At 46.8% G+C, this 16,507-nt stretch overlaps 1 protein-coding gene across 1 annotated transcript in view; it reads right to left on the bottom strand.

The window, feature by feature from the left end:
• Nucleotides 1-9,961, bottom strand: part of T265_06076 (hypothetical protein) — a gene marked incomplete at both ends in the record, with an annotated part of 21,856 nt that extends 11,895 nt beyond the window's left edge. Inside the window, 5 exons of the mRNA XM_009171254.1 lie at nt 1,122-1,373; nt 7,774-8,013; nt 8,867-9,298; nt 9,337-9,768; nt 9,944-9,961. Coding sequence (XP_009169518.1) covers nt 1,122-1,373; nt 7,774-8,013; nt 8,867-9,298; nt 9,337-9,768; nt 9,944-9,961 — 1,374 coding nt within the window. The remainder of the gene's footprint in view (nt 1-1,121; nt 1,374-7,773; nt 8,014-8,866; nt 9,299-9,336; nt 9,769-9,943) is intronic.
• Nucleotides 9,962-16,507: the final 6,546 nt, after the last annotated feature.

Genomic DNA, 16,507 nt, shown 5'->3' with positions numbered 1-16,507 from the left:
TCAACAGCCCTCTTCACTGTCTCACGGCATCCAACTAGATGCGACATGGGGGGTTGGAGGGGCGCAGATAACCAATCGTTCGTGTCTCCATGTTATGCATTTCACTAACCAATCTTCGCAGCGTATTTCATTTCTCGCTCTTATTTTAACCATTAGATATGTACTGACCTGATGACGAGTTCCCGAAAACATTAATGTTCGTCACTGTGTTATTTTTCAAACCATGGGAATATCCAAGCAATTTCAATGACTATTAACTTCCGTCCATCGTCGGGGAAACAACGACACTGGAGTAGATTCAGAAGACGCGGAGGTGGTGAATCTTCCTCACGCCTCTTAAGTCACCTGGCGAGACAATATGTACACCCTGCGCACGTACAAGAGAAGACTGTACTTGGACATGACGAGTAAATCAGTTTGGATAGAACGGCAACATTGTGCAATAGATCAGTTGATAATGAGGGATCGTTCGATAGTATTGATATGTGAAGTTCCACGTCAATTATACGTTTGCCACACGCACCACTTCAAACCACGTCCTTATTGTTAGACTACTCTAGACTGACCGCCATAGTGGGGGTTTCCAATAACAAACAGTTTGAGTGGATTGCATTCGACAGAGTCCAAATTACCAGACCGGAAATGGACTCGGTTCAACAATGATGTCTGGGCGCTTGGTCACGTTCCTTTCAAGATGGCGTATATGATAAAAGGAGGGTGACGGATGGTGTTGAGCAAAGACAAAGAGTCGGAAGGGGGTGAGGTAATCAACCCTGAAGGGGGCTAGATGACTAAGTGATTAGAGCGCGAATTTACTGACCGGAAGGTCCGTGGTTCGAACCCGACCTCTGTCACTCGAATTTCCCTGTCGAGGCTTGGGCAACCTGGCAGTATCCCAGCCCTCGTGCCTCCTTTGTGTGGCATGGAAGCCAGACACTGAAAGGGTGCTACAGCTGAACGATTAAAAATCAACTCTGAAAACCACTGCTCGAGCAGAAAACACAGGTAATATGACTGGAGACTGAGTCGCACTGGTCACGAGTTCAAATGATCATGGTCAACATCGAAAAGGGGTTAGAGGGTTACTTGAGGAAAAATTCCCAAGGCAGACTGTCACTCACACGGGTTTGCTGGCAGTTGGTGAGAGGTGGCATCGAGATCACCGTTTGCGAGGCGTCTTTAACAATAGGGATTAGGTTGTCCCTGAATCCATCTTTGACATCGTTTGGTTCCAGGCTAAGCAGGTTCAAATATCGGTAGAGTTGACTGAATTTGGCCTGTTTTCGGGTTTTTCTGTCTGCCTCGGCTTCTTGATACAATTTCGATAGAAACTTGTCACCAGTACTCGGGGCGTTATCGTTCAGAACGTGTATCTGTGCAACAAATCGAACATAAGGATAAGTTAGAAAGGAGTGGGGAACGTGAAACACCGATTGGATAAACAGTGGGGTTAATTTTGACGCAAGCAAACTTAACATCACCTCAAATACGTTAATCAGGAAGCGCCGTTGCAACCGGAGAAGTACAACATGTCACAGTACTTTATTTAAGGAAAACATCTTCGGGAGATGCGGCGTTCCCTCAGATGAGAAGCAACTGATTAAAAGCCTTCAGCACACTCACCGAACCTGTCATCTGGGTATCGACTTAGCACCATCTACCCAAACTCAAAGGCCACAAGACAAGGAATGAAGAAAATGTCGAAGAATCGACACACGCCGGGTTTTTGTGAGTTAATTTATCCGACTCCAGTCTTGTCACCTACAATCTGAACCAATGAATGGTGCCGTGCGTATAACCTCGGGAGAACTATCAGTCAACATAAGTCAAGTTGCAGAGTGACAAATCAACACTGCCTACGACGGTTTCTGTGGGACAATAGCTTAGCAAATCTGGGTTAGTGACATTTGCTCCTCAGAGATAAATATGTCAGAGAGTTAGCGAAATACACTCATTTGCAAACTAGTTTGGTCTTGCGAGAGACTCACCTAGAACCCAGCAGAATCTCTCGTTTATGTTTCCAGACAAGTGAATGTGCTGCACCAAGCCATCTGATGTTTCAGCTGGTGATTCCCAAGAAGGGCGAAACCGGTCGTGGGCTGTTGACGGATTTTCAGCAACCTTATGAGCAGTGCATTACGAATATACATGTATCGCGATATCTCGAATATCGTAGCGACTGAAACATGAGGCGGTTTGTAGCAGCGCACTCAGCTGCCCGGAAACATCACAAACGAGCGATTCAGCTGGGTTCTAGGTGAGTTTCTTGCAAAAAATCAGTTTGCAAATGAGTGCATTTCGCTAATTTCGTGCAATTTGGTTTCAAGCAGAACATAAGTTTGACGGAACCTCGGAGACTGCACCTACCTGATGAGTCCCAAGAAGGGCGAAACCGGTCGTGGGCTGTCGACGAATTTTCAGCAACCTTATGAGTAGTGTATTACGAATATCAGAGTATTTACCTAGCCTTCAATCCTGGGGTGAAGTACTCTCGCTAGGAGACAGGGGGAAAATCCCATGCCTCGGTTCTATGCTTCAAGCGAACTACCCAGCAGTAAGGTTGCATTTAGCCCTGTAAACACGCAGGACACATCTGTGCTTAGTAATCCATATTGAGAAACTCTCAGTACTGGATACCGACATTGGGGAATTCTAGTACTCATCCGTGAGGGTTTCCTAATCAAGAATTCTGAGATGAACTGAGAGAAAGAATAAAACTATCCTGACGAGTGAAGGATATGTGAAGCGACATCCTGTCTAAATGTGAGCTAATCACACCGCTGATCAGCCGCTCGTGACCAAACGCACAAGTGCTTAAAATACTAGCCGGAAAGTCCCGGGTTCATGACTCCGTGAAGTTTCCTGAGATGTGCATTGCTGATGATTCCCAGTAAGGATGAAGCACCTGTACAATGCTTCCCAGCTTTTCAGCATTGATCGGCTTCACTTACAGAACGAGATCCTAATTAAGAATAATATTGCTGCCTCTGATGTGATTGTATTCTTAGCTTGGTCAAATTATGTATCCACATGTGAGAGTACCTTGGTGTGTTGTACAGTCTTTCTTGGTGTACGACCCAGGACAGCATATTGCTTTTACCATGGTCACTTGCAATGAGCCTTTTGCGAGTAAAACCACAAGGGCAAATAAAAAACCACAAATACATTCGGAAAGTTCGCAAAGCACCGACCAATGATTGACAGAAACAAACATAAACTGAAGGCCGGACACAATGATTTGCAAAATAATTTGTTCTCAACGGGGGAGTCATGTGAATCGCTCGTGTAGGACATTCTTTAACAGAATGGCCCCGTAAAGGAAACTACTCACAAGAGTGCTGAAAAACTCTTCGAAAGCCCACGACCGATCGCTCTTTTCAAGGCTCATCAGGTAGGCGCAGTCCCCGAGTTTCCGTCAACCTTATTTTCTACTTGAACCCCAATAGGACTGTTTTCGAGAAATACACTCATTTGCAAATTAATTTGGTTTTCACGAGAGACTCAAATGAATCTCTCGTGGGCTGTCGGAGAGTTTTCAGCAACCTTGCGAGTAGTTTCGTTTATGAAAATATACTGCGATATATCGAACATCGTGCCGACTAAAACATGAGGCGACCTGTGTGCAGCACATTCAGTTGTAGAATATCATAAACGAGAGATTCAGCTGAGTATCTCGTGAAAACCAAATTGATTTGCAAATGAGTGTATTTCTCGAGAATGGCCCCATATTTCAGATGGGACCATAGTCGAGATACCACAGTGGATTTTATTGATGGACCACACTACTCACGGGTTTGCTAAAAACTCTTTGATAGCTCACTACTGCTTTCAGCCTCGTGAGTTGGGGATAGTTCCCGAGTTCCCGTTAACCTTATAGCCTGCTTGAACAGAGACAGTAGGTAATTGGCGAATTACACTCATTTGTACACTAAGTTGCTTCTAACCAAAAGGCATCTTCGCCATGAGCTGCTGGATCGCTTATAGAACACAGCAGCCAGATCTGGAATTCAAAGCAACCTGGCGCTGTGGCTTTCGTTATTTCGAATGCATTTATTGCCTGTTGTTACTGACGAAACGGAGACGCTCCTGGGTGGACCGACAGTTATGCTAAAATGCACCAGTTTGTAACCAAACAGCGACACGTAAACGACAATAGAGTTTTGATTTGCAACCCCCTTCTCGTGTATCAAGGAAATACAACCTGAAGGAAACAAGAACGTTAAGATATTGGCGGGGTTACCGAAGCCTACAGGAGAACAACTGAGAAGCCACGGGGAAGTTCGAACAACGGGCGATCTAGCCAACAACTGTTACCGTTGTAAGCCTGAAAAATGCATAACTTTTGGTACTTTGTTCTTTTATGAAGGCTACCATTGGTGGTCAAAACATCGGACCGTTTCGGCTGGCGAATATGCCATGGAAACATAGTCACACTCCCCAACCTCCACGTCTTCCACAGTCAGTTAGGACATCGGTTGTCAGTTAACGGTTAATGGTAGTTTGTCATATCAGTGTGAATCAGCTGGTGCATCGGTTCCACTCAGCTGATTTCGGCCAGCTGATTATTGGAAAACTGGATCGGTGCTATCCTGCCTGCTGGTCAGTGTGGATGAACGGTAGCTTCCTCATCATCACGAGCACAGGACTTAAAGTGAGCGAATTCCAAAATCAATCCAATGGCACACTTCATTTTGGGTTACTGTGTTTGAGAACTGACCAAACAAATGCATCATGGCGTCGGACAGGTCGGGGCGAGATGGCTCAGTGGTTAGAGCGCGAATTTACTGACCGGAAGGTTCGTGGTTCGAACCTGACTTCTGCATCTTGATTTCCCCCTGTCTAGGCTTGGGCAACCTGACAGTATCCCAGCCCTCGTGCTTCCTTCGGGTACATGGAAGCTAGGTACCCAAAGGGTGTTACAGCTGAACGAAGGATAAAGAAGTTGGACAGGGTCGGTCCTATTGAGGACGCTTCAGACTCACACGATATTGGAATACACGATACCGACAGATAATACCGGATTTGGATCATTGTAGAGGCCAATCGTAACGTTTCCTCAGTACTGATAAACCTTGACCGATAAGCCACGCCACTTATAAGACTGATGAGACCTGGCTGACAAGGCAGTCATTTTGGCCATGTTCGGAATAGATATGTTAACCTAGCACTAGAGGATGCTAGAAAAGGAACTTTTGAAAATGGCGCTTGTTCAAAGGTGACAATTGTCGTTCGAAGGGACAACAATACCCTATTGTTTGGGGGTCTTTCAATGTGGCTTACTTTACTTTCATTTTGGGGACCTTGAGAGATCACGCCCAAGTTGCCGCTTCAAATAGACTTTTCCACAGTTAGCTGGAAGGGTAAAGGACATCTTTGCAAAGCATAAAGACTCTAGATAATCTATCATTAACCAACTTAATAACGGGTTATTCCGAATGAATAAAGCTCCATCTATCCTTCCCTTTATGATCGGATTCTCTAACTTCATTGGGTATACCTGTTCCGATGATGGTCTCAGGAGAAACAAAAAGTCTGATCTGGGTAGTTCAAATGGCGTCAGAGAGAAGCTAAGTAAGCGCACTTTAAGCACCCGCTATAAAAAGACACCCTTGAACAACTGGAACGGTCGTACTCAAATCGCACATCCAAACAACAAGTGCCCGATGGTTAAATATGTCCGCAAATTCACTTGGTACGGTGGCTAAACAATGAAACTAATATTAAGGCAACATCGCATTCAACACATGCATTCAGCCCAACCACTATATTGAAGTCTAAGTGAGTCCTTCTGACTACCCCCCCCCCCCCCCCCTTGTCTCTTCAGACGGAGCAGGTTATCATGCCTATCGAATACTGACTGAATATGTAACCAATAGAAAAATAGCTGTGCCGCTCTTATCTCATTAAGGTTGTTCCTCAGGCCAGTATCCTCGGGACAGCTCATTATGTCCTCACGTGAGCGGCATTTTAGTCTGCTTGGAAAAGCAAAGACAAGGATTGATTTACTTCCCAACCTACGAAAAAGGAAAACATAAATGGAGCGGCAGTTCAACCGCCATCATGGTGCCGTTTACGCCCCCTATAAGCCCGGTGATTCGGTCTTGTCTAAGGACTATCGCAGCCGTGGAGAGAAATGGACTCATGGTTACATCAAGCGCCGCGTGGGTAACGTCATATACGAAATTGACGTACAGTCTACCACATGGGTTTGTCACGCGAATCAACTTTGTCCTGGATGCGCTGCACCGGCTACATCGTATAATTCAATTCCTTTTGACATATTGTTGGGGATACCTTTGAGTTGCCATTAACACATGTGCCCCCTGGACAAACGGACAACCCCCCAGTCGAATCCATATGCACACCAAGACGGTGGTCCAGTCGTAACCCAAAACCATTTACATCAATGCAGGTGATTCCACATCTGAAAAAGTACACAGATTTTGAAAAGGGAGGTGTTAGGACGTTCAGGTCCTAACGAACAATTCTACCTTTTGTAATATTTCACTGAGATTTCATTTTCTCTCTGTTGTAGCCAACTGAGGCTCAGCGCCCTTTCTTCCATTGGTTCATCTGCAATATAGCCGATCTTCATCTGACGTCCTTTGTCTTCTTCCTTGAGGTTTCCCCACTCGAGTAACTAGACTAAACAGAATAAAGTGCATCAAGCTCCTAAATCACTCAGCTATCACCCACGACACTACACTACTCTTGCGGTCAAAAAAGTATATTCAGAAGATACTTCATATTGGGCTTCTGATAATCTATGGTGGGACGGGTTTGTGGCGTTCTGGGAGGGGGCTGTTTGCGACGGTATCATGTGGTATAAATTTCATATTCACTAAAGTTACTTCCTCCGGGGAGGGGAAAGTGCTTGTTAGGATGACTACTGTATTCGTTGCTTTCTATCAATCAATTGTGTGAAGAGTTTGACAACAGTGTTCAACCGCTCTACTTGAAGAAACCTTTGTTTGCGGCATAAACACTTTCATAAAAGACTGACAGGTAATTCAGCTCCGCTCCGAAACTTTCTAGATCCCAAATGGTAGGCAGCGTAGCGCAGACACCTAATACAAAGACAGCAGGAAAAAAAAGTTTCAAAACAGCTATTACTGATAGCGATGTTAACGAACTAAGTGAGGTCAAATGACCGTTTTTCGATTTCCCTGGGCCTATCTGAGAGCTCGTTTTACTCACAAGTAGGCTGCTGCGATCGACAGATGGGAGCGATGTGAGTGCAAAAACGTGTTTTTTTTTGGGGGGGGGGAGATCTGGCAAGATTTACAACCAGATTGTCCACCAGTAGGAAGGTAGTGGCAATGGTCGAAACAATATGCACACGGTTGATATCATGATCATCATCAAAGACAGCAACATCAGTGTTGGCACTGATGCTTCACTGCCGTAATGGTTGTACGAGGGCTGGGATACTACCAGGGCGCTCACACCACGACAGGAGGACGATTAGGGTCCTCAACCAAAGCCTTTGGCTTAAAAGCCTAACCGCAAGGCAGCGGTGTTTGGCGGGAAATGCAAGTACATTACCATTTTTACGGAACATGTAGCCATACATGTTCCAACCCCCCAACCTGAAAGGCCAGGAGACTGTGTTTGTTAGACCTCTACCAACCTGGTATGAGAGACTCTGTGAGTGTCGCGCGAACACCCCCCTCCCCCGCCAGTATAGTTCAATGGGTCTCCGAGGTACACAAACCGCCACACCACAGTAGGGTCCAGTCTCTCCGTGACGGCACACGGTTGATATGTACTCACCTCAATCTCTTCGGCCTTTTGCATCGAATAGGTAAGAGGGAACTGCACGGCCTTGAGATCGTGCGTGGCCAGAGTGGCACGACGACGCATTTGACCCACACCCCGATGCCATTCCTCTTGAGCTCGGGTGAACGACTTCAAATGGGCCTCAGATTTGAACACAACTCCATGGACTGTACAAGCGATTAGGTACGGGCGAGGACCGTTTTTCACTGAGCTGGATTGTGATATCTGGTAGTTCTGAGTACAAAAGACAAGTAGCGAGTCAGAAAACAGGAGGGATTAATGATCACACACACACTGATATGAAACACGTGAGAAGCATGCGGTCCGAAGGTCTGTGAGCTGTGTGTCGGCAATAGCTAGTACCTTAACTGCTGTCCGTAGTCTGAGGAGATTTTGGGATTCTCAATCGAGACGTCAGCCTGTAAGTAAAGCCAATCTACACCGAAAAGCACTACGTAGCTGTTCCATCCTCATCGGCCATCATCCGCGGTGCGCAGCTAACGAACCCGACTAGCCGGCTTATCCGTTCGGCTACGAGCAGCTAACCAGCATTGTGATTGGCTCGCACTCAGCTTTCAATCAGCCAATGAACATCATAAGGTCACGTGTTGACTGGTTCAGTGGGGGGCGAGATTTCAAATGGAAGTTTCACTAACCTTAAGGACTAATTCCTCCAAAACGTGAGATACACACAGCTAATGATTCTCAGTGAGGATGGAACAGTTGTACAAGGCTTTCTAGCTTTCCTAAATTACTGTTGGAAGTCCTTGGGGGTGAAATCGTACGCATTCCTGCCGAAATAACTCCACGCCGTCATGCACAAAAAACGTACGGAAACTTTAAATTCCAAAGCGAGAGAACTACTCGGAATAACTGAAGTGAACGAAATATACAATATATATACAACGAAATATATACAAATATACCCATAGTTTAGTTAAATGTGTAGGCAAACCTACAAACGCCATGAAACAAAAGCTTACGTAAACGTGGATAAACGGAAAACTTTATAGGCGCATCAGTGAGACCTCAAATCAGTTAGAAATGTGAATCACAAATTTTCCATCAAAATATTTTCCTATGTTACCTCGGACTCATCGGGTCGTTGGACAGAAATATAGGGAGGAACTGGTACACTCTCAGTAGGTTCTGCATCCGCGGTATCTGCTTCTGTAGGCTCAATGTCTTTGGTTGGAGGCGCTTTGCCACGTCCCTTCTTCCCCTTACCACCCGCTTCATCAAGACGCCGCAGATAATCGAACAAGGCTTTTGGCGAGTGTGTGTCACAAGCAAGTTTTCGCAAACGATTGTCTTTCAGCGGATTATTCTGCAAACGCAAGTCGTGGAGCTTTCGGCATTGATGCAGAGTGGCCGGAACAGAAGCCAGACTATTGTCTGAAAAATCTGCCGATTTAAGATTCTTCAATCCGTTCATTTCTTCAGGCACTGATGTCAGCTTATTGTGTGAAACATCCAGCAGGATCAATGACTGGAGGAGGTGGATACCGTCAGGTAGAGACTGAAAGTATCGCGTTAGTCGTGATTTCCGAAACCTACCTGTAATTTGTTCTTCGAAGACCGAAGCTCTTGCAAAGATAACAACTTCCCGACCTCGGGTATTTTTTTAAGTTCATTGCCTGAGAGGTTTAGACTGGTTAGTGAATCCAGCTGAGTAAATATCTTTTCCGGGAGTTCTGAAAGTTGATTGAAGGACACGTCCAGGAAGCGAAGACACTTCAGGCGTCCTACGGCATCTGGAAGTCGCGTTAGACGGTTAGATGTGAGGCCCAATTGGGCCAACTGCTTCAAATTGCCAAGCTTCTCTGAGAGGGAGTCCAGTCCAGTTTGTGATATTTCAAGAAAGTTCAGTCGCTCAAGAGCATATATTCGATCATCAAAGCCTGTGTCCGTTATTAGTTTCGCTATTTCCGGCCCGGCCAGCACAAGCTCGTGCCGGTTCTCGGCCAACGCAGTAGTTACGATCGGCCACTGGAAGAGAGAACAAAGTGTGATTATAAACGATATTCATTAGCAACACCAGCACCTCACTACCGTTCTTCAATGGAATCCTCAAAGTGATGGCCTGGGGTCAGCTAATCACGAGTACTCCGAATGCTTACATCCAAAATTCACTCAATCAGATAGTCTAGACAAAATGACAAACCACGGACGCCAGTGACATCCGTTTGTAGCAATACCTCATACCGCTCCCAATCAAGCGAAGAGGTCTCAGAAGGCTGAAACACACTATGTTGACCTGTTTCCCTATCCAACCTCCCAGTCTGATCACGGTAACAGGGGAGGATATTTCTAAAAATAAGATATTCTAGACTAGCACTTTTCGACTGGAACCGACTGCTCATTGTGTCCGCAGACCGCACTGCAACTCTAATGTTGATCCCTAATTTCCTTCTCCGCCCACTACGGTATATCAAAAACCATGGCAACCTGAGACAACCCTGTATGGAGATGAAGATGGTCGGATGGCACTTGATCTGCTCACCGAGCTTGGCAATTGGCTTGCAAGCGCTTCGTCCCCAGTCGAGGAGACATCATCAGTTCGCAGTTGAATGGGTCACCCATTAGTTTACTGGCTAGTGTTTCCGTACTTCGTGGGACGTCTGAAAGAGTGGCGCTGTTCAAGAATTTGTAATTGGTAAGGATACGGTCGATGCACCCTCGACCAGGGCAAAACCCGGTTTGTTTCTCACGAATCTGCCTCTCTCGATAATTCGTCGGCTTGCGCAAAATAAGGCCAGAGAGCACCTTAGATGCGACGGATACCAGACTGATACAACGACCTTCTTGCTCCCTTTTTGAAAACTGGGACGACGGTCGAGGAGCTCGATTCGGCTGGTATTCTGTTTTCGTTCCAAATCTTCTGCAGTATGGTTGTCATACTGTTCACCAGGACCTCGCCATCTTCTTTGAAGAGCGCGAGGTGTAGACCATCCGGGCCATGTGCCTTGTCGCGCTTCAGGATTGAAATCTCGAGCTGGATTTCGGTGCCTAGCTGCAATGCAATCCGAAGGAAGTATGAGGGCTCAGATGTTGCCAAGCTGCTCAACTCTGGACAGAAGCAGCCAAGATGCTGATATTGGGGTTGAACCTCGGTGTGGAAACAGGCTCCCCTGTCGAAGGTATTTCCAGAGAATAAAGCTACTATTGTGATGTGGCTGCAGGGCCCAATAGCTGTCGGACCATACTGGATCGTCAGATCGAGTAGCAGGTAGCTGGCAAACAAAAACAGTGGCTTTCATGGAACAAAACGATCGTAAATGATGCCACCTCCGGTGATCCAGAGATCACTGCGGTGGGATTTGCAAGGGTCGGCATCATCCACTCATCGGGATGATCCTTACCTGACTGGATACCCGTCCATAGCCGTGATACTCCGCGAAAGAGTATCATAAGCGGAAAGGTGACCATTGTCTGTTAGTTGTGGCGTTTTACGCCCCAACCGACTCTAGCTGTGACATCATCAAAGACAAGTTTTATGACACCTCGGCCTAAAGCAGATTTGTTGTTATTGTGGAGATCTAGCTCGGCCTAGAGCAGATTTGTTGTTATTGTGGAGATCTGGATGCACAAGTGGACAGGCTTAACGTATCTCAGACTCAATTAGGTGGCCGATATGAAAAAAAGCGTTCAGCTGTAGCACCCTTTTGGTGTCAAGCTGCCATGCCACACGAAGGAGGCACGAAGGCTGGGATACTGCCAGGTTGCCCAAGCCTAGACAGGGGAAGTTCAGTGGCGGAGATCGGATTCGAACCACGGACCTTCCGGTCAGTAAATTCGCGCTCTAACCACTTGGGCAATCTCGCCGATATGGATTGGACTCAGTGCTTACGCCAAACGATTGCTTGAGCCATGTGCTGGCCGCAGGCTGTTTTTGTGCAGTACTAACTTTCGAAATAACCGAAGTCGTCGTCACCACATAGTGTCCTACAACGACTTACCAGCCAGAGCCATTAGTTACAGATGGCGCGAATCAATAACCGGTCATCACTCGGTTTGGAATACTTGTGTGGATTCTGCGATCGTTCGGAGTCACTTCCCTCTTCCTTATCAAAGGCCACATCAAGTGCGGACAGATCGCTTGGCAACTGGAAGGCTAGTCAATCCCGAAGTTAGAGAAACCTATAATAATCGTTTTCTGGACTGTTTTCCGGCTGCACCGTCGTCGGATACGAATTCGTGCTGGAACGAGATCACCATATCTCTGCACAGTATCAAGAAGGGGCTACCAGGTAACCTGAGGCAATGAATGTCAGACAGAACGGTGGCGCTGCTTGAATCCCGAAGGACTGTTCCCGTGGCCCCGAATATAATGATGACTTATCAGACATCCAAATTAGCATGCCTACAGACTATGAGGCCTGATGGACATGAAAAATTAGAGGAATGGAGAGCCAGGAAGCCGGAAACACGAGGTTATTTCAGCTGATCGGTGCAACTGTCCCCAGAAACCATCTATGAACAAACAAAACAAGGACCTTGGATGAGGGAAGCCTCGACTGCTGGGCCGAGCACTTTGGAAACAATTCTCGTGGTAATCGCTTTCATTCAGTCGAATCCTGGAAGTGAAGTAGTACTCTGGATGGTCAACCTAAGACCCTTACGGCCGCGAAGGCTTGACCACATATATTGGCTCGTGATGCAATGACTCGAGAGCAGAGAGCGAGATTCCGGCCTGGTGGCGGTTGCGTTGAAACACTGCGTCCGGTGACAGATAACTCAGTGATTACAGAACAGATCTACTGACTGGAAGGCCCACGGTTCGAACCTTACCTCTGCACACCGACCTCTCCTGTCTACAGCTGGGAAACCTGACAGTATCCCAGCCCTCGTGCTTCCTTCGGGTGGCATGGCAGGCAGGCACCGAAAGGGTGTTACAGCTGAACGATTGAATTTCCATCTTAATCCCTAAATTTTCAAGGTGCAATCGATTCAGCTGACCATCTTTTCCTCCTAGTCGCTTGTCCTGGAAGATTTTGGACGAATTCTTTGTGTTCCAAGACTTGGAAACGCGCAAGCCCTCCAAAAGCTTTCGCATACTAAGTAATTTACGATAAGGACGCCCACTCTCTCCATTCATATTCAATTTCGTGATCGACGAGATTATAAGAATGCTGAGAGGACTTCGAAACCTAAGGATTCGGGGTATGCAAATGACATCGCTTTCATTTTCGAAGGCGCAGGTGTTTTGGGATGAACTGACTAAAGTTACCTCGTCCTTTGATACGCGCTTTCCACCTACAAACTGTAAGGTCAATCTTGCGGACGTGCAATCACAGAATGCGCCCTTTGCAATCCAAAGAGAGGCACTCAAGGTTGTGGAGCATTTTGCGTATCTTCAAATTTGTATAAGTTCGGTGTGACGGATGGGGGTCAGGGAACAGATCTCAAGGTTCGGGTAGCGTTTTCTAATTTGAAACCTATGGCGTAAAACGACACATCCCTGAATCTCAAGGGACGTGTGTACCGGGCTACAATACGAGTTATTTTGTTGTATAGTTGTGAGACATGGCCTCAGAACTATAGCTTCTGAAGGTTGGTGTCAGCGAGTCCGTAACTAGGCAACTTAGAATTCCATCGAAAAAAGCTGGAGCACCAGAAGCTGCATTGGTTAGGCCATGCATTGCGCAAGCCGAACCGTCGTTCGCCGAAGAGTGCTGTTGTCCATGTTCAATCCAGAGTAGCGAAAGCACAGAGGTGGTCTACCTCTGACCTGTCAGAGGGGTGATGAAGAATATAGCGAAAAATCTGAGTGTTGTCGGTGCGACTCATCTTCATGAAGGGGACCGCGTAATGTCCACCGCGCCTGGTTAGAAACGCTGCAACATATGGCTGCTAATCGATGTCAGTGACGTTCTTGCTATCAGATTCCATCCGTATTGCCTGAATGAGTTTCTGGAAGTGTGGGTACTTCGTTCAGCTGTAGCGCACTTTCGGTGCCTAGCTGCCATGCCAACCGAAGGAAGCACGAGGGCTGGGATACTGTCAGGTTGCCCAAGCCTAGACAGGGGAAGTCGAGTGGCGGAGGTCGGGTTCGAACCACGGACCTTCCGGTCAGTAAATTCGCGCTCTAACCACTTGAGCCATCTCGGAAGGATTGTAACAGTCTAGCATTAAGCTGCTTCCCCATTCACGTTTATTCGTTTTTTCAAAATAATGCTTCCAAATGGTTGTGCGGCTGTGGACGATGGTATCGGGGGCAAGGTTGGCCATGCTTATCAGAGCTATATCCCACAGTGCCACACTGTTGGACGAAAAACTCCACCATTAACTATCGGATCCGGTCAAATCTGCACCTCTGAGCAAACTTCTCTGCCTGTGAAGCGATTTAGATGCTCGGAATGACAAGAACCGAGAGACGCGGGGGGATATACGTACATCAATTTGAAGTCGGATCAACGAACGACAATGACAAAAGGTCACTATGTGTGCAGCATTTGACCTCTCACTATCAAGCACGTAGTTCAATGTGGGGCGAACATTGCTGCTCGCGTAAATTCACCAGGAGGTGCGCTGAAGGTGTCTGCAGTTCGTTTACAAAGGTGATGTGTGGTGCTGAATGTGATACGGATCACTCCTTAATACGTGTCGCACTCAAAAAAGCCACCACGTCGTGGACCAGGAGGAAACTCAGTCAATGTGGACATAAGGGGAGACTAGAGAGCCTTTTGAGGCCTTAACACTGAGGTTGGTGGATGAACAAGTTCCAAACACACTCAAAATACAGTGGTCGCAAATACAAACACAACTCCAGACAGCTGCTGTGGAGACATTTGTATCAAAGCAACAACGGACGTAAGACTGGTTTGACGAAAATGACTCATCGACGTCCACATAGATTCAAAGTAATGTGGTGCCCACAAAAACACTCCAAAAATACAGAAACTCAGCGGCGCCAGGACATAAGTTCGGAAACACCTACGGAAAATTAAAAAAAGAGTGCTGGACCAATCGAAGTGAAGAGCTTGTCGCACAAGAATAGCCATTTTAATGGAGAATTCTTGGCCGGTATCAAAGAAATCTATAGACCGAAAGTCCAACGGCCCAGTTGCAGCATGCTTCTGGTGCTTCGCTGCCAAGCCAGTTGATGGCTTGCGATAGATTTCTGCAGCTTGCCTATCTTATTCTTCACATCGTTCCAATTCGGCTTGGACACATCCGGCATAGCACAAACTTTCTACTTCATACAGGAGTCTGGCAGCCGTTGACCGGCAGTTTGCCATATTTTACATAAAATAGGTCCCCGAGTCGATGATGATAATGCCCCGAATAAGGACCAAGCGGGGGACCCGTAAAAGTAGTTCTCTCTGTGATGTGGGTTGCTGTTCTGAAAGGTCATTCAAATCCCCAGTTTTACGGAACAACTGAATGTCCTTCGAGCCTACTAATTGCTTTACGAAGAATTATGCTACCTGAAAAACTAGTAGCTGGCTCAGGTTGCAACAATGGAATGCATGATGTGCTCGGAACCACCCTACAGATAAAAGATTATCGTCCAGCTGTAACACCCTTTCAGTGCCTAGCTGTCATGCCACCAGAAGAAAGCACGAGGGCTTGGATACTGCCGGGTTGTCCAAGACTAAACAGGTCAAATCGAGATGCGGAGATCGGCTTCGAACCGCGGACCTTCTGGTTAGTAAATTCGCGCTCTAACCACTGAGCCATCTCGCCATCTCAGGACCACCCTATGTGATGATATGCAGCTTCGATCAGCTTGTAGTGGTAGAATAGCTTAATTTACGTCAATCAGTGGGATTTAACAGCGAGCCCAGCTACTAAGAAGTGTGCGCATCATTTTACGCCTAAGTAGCATAAAAACACCGATCCCTTAACTATCCATTCAAGAACTGCCCAGTCAGCTAGTCTTCATCGGCTAGTAGTTGACGACGGGACTGTCTTCCAAGCTACCGTGCTTAATTGCCACTCGGTACATTGAAGAACAACACTGAAGAACAACAATGTTCAGCTTCATATGTAGGTGTTGAGTTCGTCACAAATCATTGAGCTTGAAATAGCTAAGTGAGTAAAGTGCGAACTTGCTGACAGAAACGTCCGAGTTCGAACCCAGCTTCGGCGTGTCGACTACTCCTGACTAGCCTTGGCCAACCTGACAGTATCTCACTCCTCGTGCTTCCTTCAGGAGGCATGGCCTCTAGGCACCCAGAGGGTGCTACAACTGAACGGTACTGTCGATCCTACTCGCCTTTCAGGATGGGGACCGCGTGGTTCCTATTGCACCTGGATGGAGACGTTGGGGGCGAGATGCCTCAGTGAGTAGAACGCGAATTTACTGACCGGAAGGTCCGTAATTCGAACCCGACCTCTGCCCCTAGACTTCCCCTGTCTAAGCTTGGGCAACCTGGCAGTATCCCAGCCCTCGTGCTCCTTTCCGGTGGCACGGCAGTTAAGCACCGAAAGGATGCTACAGCTGAAAGACTTAGAGACATTGTGTTACGGCCGCAAATCGATGTCAGTGGCGTTCTTGTAGTCATTCTCAACCCAAAGTGTCGGAATGAGCATCTGGAGGTATGGGCACTTCAGAATGTTGTAGGATAGCAGTAAGTCCTTTGCCCACTCATTTTTATTCTTTCTCCTAATATAAGGCTTTGAAAGAAATTATGGTTGCAGAGCAGCGGAACATCAGTGTTGAAAATTGATGCTGTGCTGTCGATGATGACGATGAATATGGTTACTGTTCACTGCCGGCCGA

The sequence above is a fragment of the Opisthorchis viverrini genome (genome assembly GCF_000715545.1).
Source record: "Opisthorchis viverrini unplaced genomic scaffold opera_v5_134, whole genome shotgun sequence".
Classification (NCBI taxonomy): domain Eukaryota; kingdom Metazoa; phylum Platyhelminthes; class Trematoda; order Opisthorchiida; family Opisthorchiidae; genus Opisthorchis; species Opisthorchis viverrini.
The sequence above is the reverse complement of the archived record's forward strand: the minus strand, read 5'-3'. Positions and strand labels throughout refer to the sequence as shown.